We start from the raw sequence: 13,762 nt of genomic DNA, 5'->3' as shown, positions 1-13,762 counted from the left end.
TACAGGAATTACCAGAGGAACTTCGACAGGAACCTCCGGATTAACTCTCACAGGAACTTCTGGAGGAACTCTTACAGGAACTTCTGGAATAACTCCTACAGGCACATCTGAATGAACTCCCACAGGAACTACTGGATGAACTCCTACAATAATTTCCGAAGAAACTCCTAAAGGAATATCCGGAGCAACTCCTACAGGAACTTCCGGACGAATTCCTAGCAGAACTTCCGGAAGAACTCCTACAGGAACTTGTGAAAGAACTCCTACAAGAACTTCAGGAGGAACTCCTACAAGAACTTTCGCAGGAAGAAATTTCCGAACTTCTAAAAATCCAAGAGAACTTCCCAAGACCTCCTAGAGGAACTTCAGGAAAAATCCTAGAAGAACTTCCTGAGAAAAAAAAAACTTTTGAAAGAACATCTGGAAAAACTCCTAGAGGAACTTCAAAAGGAACTTCTATTGGAGCTTCCGGAGGAAATTGCAGAATATCTTACGATAGAAATTTTAAGGGAGTTTACCAAAAAAAAAAAACTCTTAGAGGAACTTCCGGACGAACTTCGAGAGGAACTTCTAGGATAAATACTTGAGAAGCTTCCAGAAGAAATTTAAGAGGATTTGCTGAAAGAACTCATAGAGGAATTCCTAGAAAATTCCGGATGATGTTTCAGAATTGATTCTACAGTAACTTAAAAAAAACTCGCTAGATGAAATCCTAGGGGAACTTCCGGAAGATCAACTAGAGGAACTTCCGAGAGATTATTTAGAGAAAATCCCGGAATACCAATTTGTGAAAGTTCCGGAAGAAATCCAAGGAACTTTCGGAAGAACTTCTAGAGGAACTTTTGGAAGAGCTTCTTGACAAATTTCTAGAGGAATATTCTGGTTAGTTGCTATAGGAACGTTCAGGACAACCCCTACAAGAACATTCGGAGGAACTCCTACAGGAATTACCGAAATAACTGCTACAGAAACGTCCAGGAGAACCTTATAGGATCTTCTGGAGGCATTTCTATAGGAACATCCGGAGGAACTCCATCAAGAACTTCCAAAAGAACTCTTACAGGAATTTCTGGAGGAGCTCCTACAGGAACTTCTGCAATAACTCCTACAGGAACTTCTGGATGAACTCCTACAAGAATTTCTTTAGGAACTCCTGAAGGAATATCCGGAGGAACCCCTACAGAAACTTCCGGATAAACTCCAAGGGGAGCTTCCAGAAGAACTCCTACAGAAACTTCCGCACGAACTCCTACAAGAACTTGCAAAGGAACTCCTACAGAAACTTCCACAGGAAATCCTAGCGGAACTTCCGGAACATATTTTAGAGGACTTATAAAAACATTCCAAGAGCAACTTCCCAAGACCTCATAGAGGAACTTGAGAAAAAAATCTTAGAAGAACATTAAAAAAAACTTTTAGAGGAATATCCGGAAGAACTTCTAGAGGGACTTGAAAAGAAACTTCTTTTGGAAATTCCGGAGGAAATTTTAGGATATCTCACGATAGAAATGTTAAGGGAGTTTACGGAGAACTTCCGGACGAACTATAAGAGCAACTTCTAGAAGAAATACTTGAGAAACTTCCGGAAGAATTTCTAGAGGACTTGCTGAAAGAACACATACAGGAATTCCTTGAAAATTCCGAAGGAAGTTTTAGGATTAATTCTACACAAACTTCCAGAAGAATTCTCTAGATGAAATCTTAGGGGAACTACCGAAAGATCATCTAGAGGAACTTCCGGGAAAGCTAATAGTGAAAGTTCCGGAAGAAATCCAAGGAACTTTTGGAAAACTTCTACAGGAACTTATGGAGGATCCTACCAAAGAAGCTCCTAGGATAGTTTTCTGATGAACTTCTAGGGGGCTTCCGGAGGAATGAACTTGTTTTAATGACATTGTAAGCGTTTTTGTAACTCTAATATACAGTGCTAACTTTCTTTCTGCAAAACATTCAGTTTTTTTATCTTCTAATGGCTTCTAATAATATTATTTTTTATGCGCAATAAAAAACATGTTTGTATTAACAAAAATTTTTTTTGATTAATTCATCTTTTTTATAATTTACAATGCCTGATTCTTATAAAGTATGTGATCCAAAAATTTTAAAATTTAAAGAATCATATTTTCAAAAGTACCGTAAAGCCTTGAATTTTTATCATAATCAAGAATAGGTTACCCAGGTTACCAGAAAAGACTTAAAGAAAAAATAAAAAAATATAGGGATGATCATAAATAAAAAAATAGAAAACCAATATTCACAGATTCGCGAAAAATAAAAATCATTGCTCGAAACGTGTCCAGTCCAGGTCGAATTAAGACAGCAAAAATGATATTTAGACCAATGATAAAAATTTGGGTATAAGAGGGTTATTTTGAGATTAAGAGTCTGAATCTTTCCTAATATTTACGCTCCGAGTAGGATAAACTTTGATGATTTTGGCCATCGAATGCAATTTAGACAATTCCGGGAAACAAGATCATGTTTACACTGAAATTTGATGAAAATTTGTGAGTGATAGATCCTAATAAACCTCAATTATGTAACAATAATTGCTGAATAACAGAAAAGAAGCTATTTCAGAACTAATCACGAATTTCCAATCGTAAGAAGTGAGGTTATTAGTGAAAGTATAGAGTAAGCTGTGATTATTCAAGGGCATCATGCCATAACTTATAAATTGCCATGCTGACTAATATCTGTTAAAAACATGATCAGTGATAAATTGGATTCCTTAATGTAGTTTCTCAAACCAAAGAAAATTGTTATGTTTTTTTTTGTACTATGTTATATTTTTTGAATTTTAAGCATCATGCAACAGATCTCAACAGAAAACTCATATGACTGTTCACCAGAACGGTATTAAAATACCCACATGTTAAATTTTGATCTAAATGTTATTTTTCGCTATTTAAAATCGATCTAAACACGTTTTGGGCTATAATTTATTTTCATTCGCGAATTTATGCATTTTAGGTTTTAATTTTTCTTATTTTTATTTTTGAACATACAGTTAACTCTCCCTTACTCGATATTCCGTATCTCGATATCGAGTTAGAGAACCATAGTAAAAGTTGGTTTTCATGGCTAACTCGATGGTCCCTTGGATCGCAGTTGAACTGGTTTTGTGTTCTGTAACTCGATACCTCCCTAACTCAATGGTCCCTTCAATATCGAGTAAGGGAAAGATGACTGTACCTATCCTTTATATTTTTTTCTTTAAACCTCTTCTGGCTATTGATTTTTGACAATAATAATAATAATAATAATAATAGGGACCCAGATAGCCGTTGCGGTAAACACGCAGCTATTCAGCATGACCAAGCTGAGGGTCGTGGGTTCGAATCCCACCGGTCGAGGATCTTTTCGGGTTGGAAATTTTCTCGACTTCCTAGGGCATATAGTATATTTGTACCTGCCACACGATGTACACATGCAAAAATGGTCATTGGCATAGAAAGCTCTCAGTTAATAACTGTGGAAGTGCTGATAAGAACACTAAGCTGAGAAGCAGGCTCTGTCCCAATGGGGACGTAATGCCAGAAAGAAGAAGAAGAACAATAATAAAAATAGGGCTTTTACTGTACTTTCAGATTTTTTTTCTCTGAAACATTCTTTATTTTTAGTGTAGATAACGAAAAATATAGAATCGGTGGAAAATTAATGGTTTATGGACAAAAGGTCGAAAAAGATGTGATAGGTGGAAAATTTTTCCATCCTTGAAAAAAGGTTAAGACCTTTTGCCCCTTCTTTTTTATTCTTTGACCTTTTGTCATGGATTCAAATTGTATACCACCAGGATTTTCTTCTATTTTAGATTGATTGATTGTAACACTCTAAATTAGAATCAGGAATTTCTGTTTTACAAAACAATTCAATTTTTCAAAAAAAAGTTCCAAAGTCATAACACGTCAAAATAACTTTCCTGATATGCGTGTAAAGGTCCAACCTACTTACTTATTTATTTGGCTTTACATCAATTATCTTGATAAAGCCTCGCCAACAATAATTCGCCAATTCACTCGGTTCATGGCCGCTTCTCTCTATCCTCGACTGTGACCCACGCTCTCCAGGTCCTGGTGCACCTGGTCAATCCACCTAGCTCGCTGCGCCCCACGCCTTCTTGTTCCGACCGGATTCGTAGCGAACACCATCTTTACAGGGTTGTTGTCCGGCATTCTTGCAACATGCCCTGCCCAGCGTATCCTTCCAGCTTTAGCTACCTTCACGATACTGGGTTCGCCGTAGAGTTGAGCGAGCTCGTGGTTCATCCTTCGCCGCCACACGCCGTTCTCCTGTACGCCGCCGAAGATCGTCCTTAGCACTCGGCGTTCGAAAACCCCAAGAGCTTGCAAGTCCTCCTCGAGCATAGTCCACGCCTCATGCCCGTAAAGGACTACCGGTCTTATGAGCGTTTTGTACATCGTACATTTGGTGCGGGGGTGAATATGGCCACCCTTTAAATGCCACATGGGATAATTCTACCATCAGCAGTCACATTGCAATTGATATATTGCAAAAATATTTATAATTATAAAAACGTTTTTCAAGAAACGAATTAAACCTACTAGAAACCCATGAACATCAATTTCAGGATCCTTCGATGAAAAATCCACACCGCACCGTAAAATGAAAATGGACAACACTGCTTGCAACAATCCATAGAAACTAGTTTTCGATTCATCTGACAAGATCAACACAAATCAACCTTTCGTTTACCAACCCAATCCCATCACTGTTTGCCGCAGTAGTAGTGATCTCCTACATTCGAAGTTGAACATGATACCAAACCAAAGAACAAACACGCAAACAAACACTTTCTTCGAACTGTTCATTATGTCACCGGTAAGCAATCTCCGGCGCTCTCCTCTAATCACATGGTGTATTCCCGATAGAGATTAGGTACGGTTGATGGTTATCATTTCGGACAATAATGATGGTAATCTAGCTGGACACATCGGAACGAACAAGCAGTTCCGCAACGGGATGCGCGGTTGGTTAGTTATATGGTTTTAGTGGTAAAGCATTGAGTTTCGATGTAATACAATCAAACACAGCAGCGAGAGAGAAAGAAAGATAACGAAACGAAAGTGGATTTATAATGTAATGTGGGAGGACAAAAAACACGGGAGTTAGTTAGAGGGAAACATTAAAAGGAAGTACAGAGTAATACAGAAGAAAGTAAGAAGGAAAACGCTAATGGCGGTCATTTAAGCCACTTACTGGTATAGATGCCGGTTTGTTCACAACCACAATATCGTCGTCCATGTGCACTATTGTGATTGGTTGACTAGTAACTGGAACTTCATGTCTGGAAAATACAACACTCATATGTAGATGAAATTCTGGTATTGATTTGGTTCGTATGGATTGAGATTTGTTTATTTTTTTTTCAACTCTCGGGAAAAGGACTGTTGGGAATGAAATGAGGTTTCTGTTTCGGTTTTTATCGACGTTTGGCTGCAGATTCCTTTGCTTCGTAATTGGTTTTAATCTTACAATGGGGGGAAGGTAGAGAAAGAGAGGGGGGAGTGTGGGTTTTGTGTGCGGTTGGGATTGGTTTTCTAGTTACTGATATTGATTCTTTCGATTTGAGGCCAGACTACACTGAAACAAAACGTGGAAAAAACATGAAAGGATGATGGGTTGGTCGAGCTTTGCGTTGTGAGGTTTTTTTTCTCTGGTTTCATCCCAGATGGTTGTTGGGTCGGTTGGTTGTATGGAATGGTAATGAATGAACATGGTTCGGTGGTTTCGTGTGTGAATTTCGCTTATTGGATTTTTTCAATGTTACACTCTGAGATACGCGATGGTAGTCGCTCGACTGTTAGAAACAAACACGAAAACAAAACACGGACCGAAGCCAAGGGACACGGTGATGGATGACGGGAGGGGGATGGATGGAACACCGAAAAGGATCGTTTTGGGGAATGTTAGGTCTTGTCGCAATTTCGAGAATGCGTGAGTTTTAGTGTGCTGGCGTGTATTACATTCATTGCTGTAGGTCTGTTTTAACGGTTGAATGGCTGGTTCGTTGGTAAAATGGCAATTTTGAAACTTTCTCTCTCTTGGGTTTGCTGACTGGCAATTTAGCAAATTCACACGTGAACAGATTCACTCCAAATGGGACATTGCAGCGGTGGCAAATTGTGACATCGTGTATGAATGGTGTGTAGCTGGCCAAGTGGCTCAATTTGATACCGTTTGCTGTTTCGATTGGAGAATGAAAAGTGTAACTGGGTGTCATGCAGTTTCGGTTTGATAAACAAGGGTAGATTACGAAGAAAAAAGTAGAAGCATTTTGTATAGAGGTTCTGTCATGAAAACACGTTTGGATGTACCGAGAATGTAAGTACAAAAATATTATAACATATAGAACAACCATTTCGACAGTTTGGGCAGTGCTGCCGAGAATGCAACAGGTCGCCGTGATGTTAGACATTCTGCAATTGTGTCAAAACTACTTGAACTTTCAACATAACCTTTCAAATTACACAGATAGTAATGCCAAATAATTTACTCACCAAATAAACAGTCACTATTGCCATAAGACAAGTTTTGTACCAAATAAATGTAAATTATTACTGTACATTGTAAGTTTGCAATACTATGATCTGATTTTCTCATTATGATTCAAAATTTATTTGTAAATCCTTTGTGATAAAAATTATTAAAATCATGATTCTAACCAAAGTTCATAGAATGAATCATAGTCACAAATCACGGTGAGCATGTTTTGGATGATTGGTGTTAAATTTTCGACAAACATTTTTTAATCAATTTATTATGAATTATTTAAAAACAAAACTACTACAATGTGACCTTGTTCAAAGATAAAAAAATGATAACATATTCTTTGCTTAAGTATGCTGTATGCTTTTACGTAAACTCAAAATTTGAAAACACCTATTGGTGTTTCTTACCGCCAGACCAATGATCGTCTCCCTACGTTGTGTCACTTTTTCGTTTCAGGTTCCAGTAGTCATCAATTGAGCGCAAGTTGTATGTAATGTGGTGTAATTAAGCTATTTTTATATATAAATCGATCACCTTTCATAGATTTATTCAATATGAGTCATCGATATGTTCTTTCTTGTCAAAGTTGATCAAAATTTGACGTTCTACAACTTTGCCTAAGAGTGTATGCCTTTATTTTTGCAAATACAAAAGTTGATTATGTTATTTATGTGAAATTGTGGACCACCCTAGTTTTCAATAACACTAAATAAAACTTAATTTTAAGATTAAATATAGGGTAGGTGTACCAGTTATGGCCATAGTGGTTCCCTGTTTCACCATACATGATAACTTGAATTTATTCACATTTTTAAAATTTGTTTGTGTTTTAGGAGTAAGATAAAGAATGTATCTTGATGTTTAAATATTCAAGAATATTAAAAATGTGAGTTTTCGAAATTACAAATAAGACCAAATAGGGAACCACTATGACCATAACTGGTACACTTTCCCTAGTAGAAGACTGTGTTTGTCTAAAATTCTATTTTCATGCCCTAATAGTTTTTTGCCATATATTTTATGTTCCAGATTTCTCGTCAAATTTGGTTAAGTTTTTCTGATAAAAATTCTTTTTTTTTTCAAGGCATCTTATTAGAGTTACAAAAATAACACACCCGTATTTTTTTTTTTTTTTTTTTTTGTAATTGAGCTCTCGCCGAGCGGTGTCACGAACAAATGGGCAAATTTGCTGGTGGAAAATACTGCCGTTTGATTTTGCTGGGAACAGCTGTTTATATTTTCAACCATCATTCTTTAAGTAGTGTTGGTTACATGTAACGCGTATGCACACGAGCGCAGAAACCACTATATACATTTTTATTGTGTCTGCCGAATGCCGTCAAAAGATATTTTTCTATATTTGCCCCAATCAGAGATATCCACAATCAAAGGCGCGTTTTTACAAGAAGCAAAACAATAACTCCTCAACGGAAAATTATAGAGATTTCCTTTGCTCACCAAATGACGCATTTGTCAATGCTTTAAAAGTGTTTCATAGACTACTTTGATAAGATATTAGATTTGAAAACTCAGGAGCCAGAAAACCAGTTTTCGTTGGACCACCCTATGTCGCCATAGGAAAAAAGCTCTGAATCGGTCAATTTGAAAGCTACCTTTTTTTGACCAAGTTGCATTTCTATGAAAAGGTCCACAACCTGATTTTCAATGACACCAAACAAAGGGCGTCATTATTACAGACAACTTTGTAGAAGACTGTGAAAACGTGCTCCAATCGGTATGGCGCCTTCGGATGATTTTTTTTTTCTTACAATGTGACGATTTAATTTAACAAATTGGAAAGTTTGCTGAATACAACAACTTCATCTTCATCACAACCCTACCTATGGACAACAAAATTCTATAAAAGTACCTCAAAATATCGCTATATTCAAATATTTTCAAAATTTCAAGTTATTGATGGTGACAATATTCTACAAAATGATGTAAACAATTAAAATACATGACTTTGAGGAAAGGAATAAGGTTCGCAGATAAGAAAAGTTTTGACCAAGTTTTGGTAAAACAAATTACATATGTTCAAGTTTTTGTTGTTATCAAGGAGGAAAATGGATGTAGATAACACCTCCTTGGGTTCAAATACATTATAAACAGTTGCATATTCTCTAGATTTTACGTATAGCCTTTCCATGAATATCCGAATGAGGAAGCTTTAAAATCATGGGCCACTGATTTCACCTCTATTATGACTGTACCTGATTGAAATACAATTTAGAACCCCATTTTCTTAAAAAAAAAAAAAAAAAGTAATGCATTTTAACTATTTACGTTGTATGAAGAAAACCTGTACCAACCATTAATGTAAATATTACCAACTTTGGAAAAATAAAATCGTATATCAGGTGAAGAGAATTTGTTCAAACTGAATTGACTAATCTCACTCCTTAAAATATTAAGCAGCAATGCGTTCCTACAGCTTTGTTGCATTTTTTCCGAAAAATTATACTAGGGGACAGGTAAACAATTGTGTAGGTTCTAATTTATGAAGAACTTTTCTATGTTTTTTAACTTTCTCCAATGATTTCAGAATGTACGGGTCGATATTTTTTGATTGAGTTATTTTCTTTTCCAGGCATCGATGTATAGAATGAAAACACTTGCAGGATTTCGATTCTTTTGATGTTACAAAAATGCTTTGCAAGTGAGTAAGAACATTTGAACACAGAAATGATTCTCCAGACTCATAAACCATACATTTATTCAATTTTCCACTTTGGTAAATTTAACATTGCATGAAATGATGTGAATAATTAAAAAACATCATTTTCTTAAACATTACGGGGTTCTACAGTGCCTGGAAGCGCAGCTAAGGTATTTTTTGAGCTTAAAGTAATAACATATGATATTTAAATTCTCACATTTGAATGCTCATGGATACAGGTGAAATCGTTAGAATATGCAACTGATTAAAATGTCGTTTGGAGGAAATTTAATCTGCAATTAATTGTTCGCCTCCCTAAAAACAACAAAACTATGAGAAATGATCATTTTATTTAACTAAAATTTCACAATGTATGCGTCTTAGAACCCTATTCACTTGCACAAAGCTGTGTATTTTGATTATTTACATCATTTTGTAGAATTTTGTTTTTATCAAAAACTTAAAATTTAGAAAATATTCGAAAAAAAAAACGATATTTTGAGGCCCTTTTTTTAAATTTATTTGTATTTCGTTAGGGCGACCAGATGGAGAGTTGGTGTAATCAGCAAACATGTTTAAGTTTTATTTGTTTACAACTTTTTCAAAGACACCTGTGGAGGGATTCCTAACTTAATGTTCTGGTCACCCGATATTATAAAAAAAATCAACAAAGTTGAAGTATTTAAAAATAGTCCAGAATCATATATTGACAAACAAACCAAAATATTTTAACAAAGTTGGCAGATTATTATTTCTTCCTTAAGTAGTCCAACATATCAAACGAATAAAACATCAAATCCAATTCAAAGCATGTATTATTTCAAAATATTTCTTAACTGCGTTAGTCTAAGTATTCAGTTACAGAACATGTCTTGAAAATATATATACATTAATTTCTAGTTTCAAGATAAACAACTTCTAATCAACAGGATAAAATTACTTCGGGGTTTATTTAAAATAATTTAGCCGGGGATTTTCTCCAGGAATTTCTCTGGAGATTTGCAACAGAAACTTCTCTTGGGATTTTCTCTAGGAATTCTTCCGGGGAGATCCCTAAGAACTCCTCCAGATATTTTCGTCAGGAATTCGTCAGGAGATTTCCAATAGCAATTTCTCCAAGAATTTCCTCCGGAAACTCCTCTGGCCGTATGCTCTAGTAATTAATGGGATTACCTCTAGGAATTCCTCCTTGGATCCTTCAGAGATTTTTTTCGAGAATTCCTAAGAGGAATTTCTCCAAGAATTTCTCGGGGGATTTCCGATAGAAATACCTCCAGGGATTTCGTTGTCCAGGAATTCTTTCGGGGATTTCTCCCAGGACTCCTCTAGAAGTCTTTTTTATTCTGGCGATTTGTTCCAGGAAATATCCCGAATATTTTTTCAAAGATTCCCTCCGGGGAATTCCTTGGGGGATTTCTAACGACAATTTCTCCAGGGATTTTGTCCAAAAATTCATTTAGAATTTCCTCCGAGAATTTTCTCCAGAAACACCTTCAGTTTTTTTTTCAGAGATTTTACCCGGAGATTGCCTCCAGGAGTTTTTCTGGAGAGTTGAACCAGGATTTTTTTCGGATATTTAATTCAGGAATTTCTTCAGGAATTCAGGAACTCCACCGGGGATTTCTCCAGGAATCACTCAGGGGATTTCGTCCAGGGATTCCTGCGGGGTTTTTTTCTTTCAGAGAATTTATCCAGAGTTTTTCTCCAGGAATTTCCCTGGGAATTTTTACCAGGAATTTCTCCGGAACTTCCTCCAGGAATACCTTCGGAGATTTCTACAAGGGATTTCTCTCAGGAACTCTCCTCCGAAGGTTTCTCCAGAAATTTTTCCGAAGATTTTTTCCAAGAATTCCCCTGGGGATATTGTCCAGCAATTCCTACGTGGATTGCATTGAGAAATTCCTCCGGGGATTTTTTCCAAGCAAACCTAGGGGATTTCATTTAGAAAAAAACTGCGGGGATTTGTTGGAAAACCTACGGGGATTTCATTTAAAAAAATCCATCGTGGATTTATTGATAAAATTTATCCGGAGATTTTCTTCCTTAGTCGATGGTTAGAGTTCACGGCTACAGAGCAAAGTCATGATGAAAATTCCTTTGAGAATTTTTCAAGAGTATCAATAAGTAGATTTCCTCCAGGATTTTTTTTTCAGGATTTTCTCCGAGGATTGCCTCCGGGAATTTCAAGGGTTTCTCCGGAGGTCTCCCCCAAGAACTCCTCCGGAGATTTTCCCCAGGAATTCCTCAGGGGATTTCCTCCAAAAAAATCTCTGGGGATTTCCTCCGGGATTTTCTCCATAGTTCCTTCAGGAATTTCTTCGGTGTTTCTATAGAAGCTCTCCCGCAGTTCCTCCATCAATTGCTTCGGAGTCCCTGCAGGAATTTTTTTGGAATTTCTTCAAAAATTTCTTCTGAGTTCCTAATGGAATTTGTTCGTAGTTTATCCGGGAATTCCTTCAAATTTCTTCTGGCAATTCTTTCGGAACTACACCGGAATTTTTTTTCGGATTTCCTCTATAATTTTTCCTGAATATTTTTTCGGAATTTCTCCAGGAAGTTCCTCTAGTAATTCATTTGGAATCCTCCGGAGTTCAACTAAGAATTACCAGGAGTTACTTCTAAAATTTCTATACATTTCTATAGAGTTCTTTTGGAAATTTCTCTAAAGTTTCTTCAGAAATTCTTCTAGACGCCCTCCGGTTATTCCTCCAGAATTCCTTCTGGATATATTTTTAAGTTCTTCCAGAAATTCTTCCGGATTTCATCAAGCAATTCTTCGGAACTTCCTCGGATTCCAACTGAAAATTCATCCAGAACCGCCTCCGAAGTTCCTTTAGAAATACCTTTAGAGTTTCTATACGATTTTGTCCAGAATTCTTCCAGCAATTCCTCCGAAAAAACCTTCAGAGTTCCTTCAATTCCTCCGAAGTTCCTCTGGAGCTCCACCGGAAATTTCCCAGCAGTTCTTTCCGGAGCTCCAACTAAAATTCCTTCGGAGCTCCGGCGGGAATCCCTTCGGTGTTCCGCCACGAAATCCTTCGGAATTCCTTTGGGGTTAATTCGGGAAGTTTCTTCAAAAATTCCTTCACAGATTTTTCTGGATTTCGTATAAACTGGATTCTAAGGACTCCGTCTAAAAGCTTCCAATAAACTTAAGTATTCTGCTGATCCAATCCACTATTTATTTGTTGGTTACATTTAAAATACACCCGATTATGTTTTTGCACGGATTTTTTTTACACGGCCGTGCAAAAAAAGTTTCCATACATGTTTTTCCGCCAAAACCCTTTTTTTGCATGAAACATCGAGAAATGATGTTACTTTTTTTACACGGTTTTTGAAATTTCGAACTGAAAACTTTTTTTGCACGGTACGCAACCCCCGTGAAAAACAGAATCGGGTGTAAATCGAAAAAAAAATACCACAACCGGTCCATGCACGTGCGTTTTGGTCTATTTTTACTGGTCTATTTAATTTTGACAGGTACATTTCTGGTAAAACTATTGGATCAAAACATGGACCACCGGTGAAGTTGCCCTAACGATATTATGTAATGTATGTATTGCTAATTACATCCCAAGTTGGACGAGAGCACGCCTCTTCGAAGTGTGATAGCTGCTCAGTACAAACCATTGAAGGCACAAATCTCGCAAAGTGAGCATCAAACGACAGTGCAATTTCTATTTTAGCTTTGTGCATGAGTAGAAAGTTTAAAATAAAAAGATTGATCTCGGACGTTCATTATTTCTTCAGATTAGTGCCATTGAAATCGTTAGTAGGGGCGCAAGTTGGCCGTTGCGACAGCCATGTTTGAATTCCGAAATGTTTCACCTTAAGAATAGAACAGAACGCTGTGGCATTGGGCTCTTTTTTTAAAGACCTTCAAAAACGATAATTTTAGTATTAATTCTTTGTTCATTACTTTTGCTTTTTTACAATAAGGTTTTTTCTATTAAGAATTACTCACTGAAGATGCGGTTCACACCTCGATATGGTTGCTAGATAGTAAATTTGGTTTCCGAAAATTTAGTTCAAAAAACTTTATGAATTAGTCTCATGATTTAAAAAAGAAAGACCTAATGTATTTGCAAATTAGCTAGAACCATTCATTCTTCTCAATCCAATCGAACACAGCTATGAGTTTTGTAAGTCACCATTTTAAAACAACTCCAAGCACACTAAAACCGGAAGGATAAGGGATTCATGATCGAAGGATATAACACAGACACATAAACCAAAACTCGACGGAGATGATACGAGAGGCGGCGAATGGCAAAGAAGCTCAGTGTTGATGGTATACAGATAATCATGATGTCAGAGCGTGTTCTATGCGTGTGATTCTGAGAGTTGATGGTTTCTATGTGGTGACATGAGAGTGTTGTGGTGGCGTCTGCTCCAAGACCATTTGAAGAACGGGATGTTTCGAAATTTAGCAGTTGTAAAAATTTCGGAACATCCCCTCATTTGAAGTAGACTCTCGTTCAAATCGAATTGAATCACGCACAGGGGTTCGCATACGCAGGAGATAGCGGAGCAACGGCAGAGCTATTTACAGTTTTTGAGGGTGCTACGGCGAGCGCGTTACGCGTG

General features: G+C 36.8%; 1 protein-coding gene across 3 annotated transcripts in view; it reads right to left on the bottom strand.

Moving 5' to 3' along the window:
• LOC5569446 (RNA pseudouridylate synthase domain-containing protein 2) overlaps nt 1-13,762 on the bottom strand; it is a 705,082-nt gene that overhangs the window by 81,125 nt on the left and 610,195 nt on the right. For 2 of the 3 annotated variants that reach the window (XM_021846705.1, XM_021846703.1), the window contains one exon: nt 5,221-5,308. The exons of the other annotated variant lie outside the window; for it this stretch is intronic. In XM_021846705.1, the coding sequence (XP_021702397.1) occupies nt 5,221-5,308 (88 nt within the window). The remainder of the gene's footprint in view (nt 1-5,220; nt 5,309-13,762) is intronic. 3 annotated transcript variants of the gene reach the window in all.

Source organism: Aedes aegypti, chromosome 2 (genome assembly GCF_002204515.2).
Source record: "Aedes aegypti strain LVP_AGWG chromosome 2, AaegL5.0 Primary Assembly, whole genome shotgun sequence".
Lineage (NCBI taxonomy): Eukaryota > Metazoa > Arthropoda > Insecta > Diptera > Culicidae > Aedes > Aedes aegypti.
This window is presented reverse-complemented; position numbering and strand designations above follow the sequence as displayed.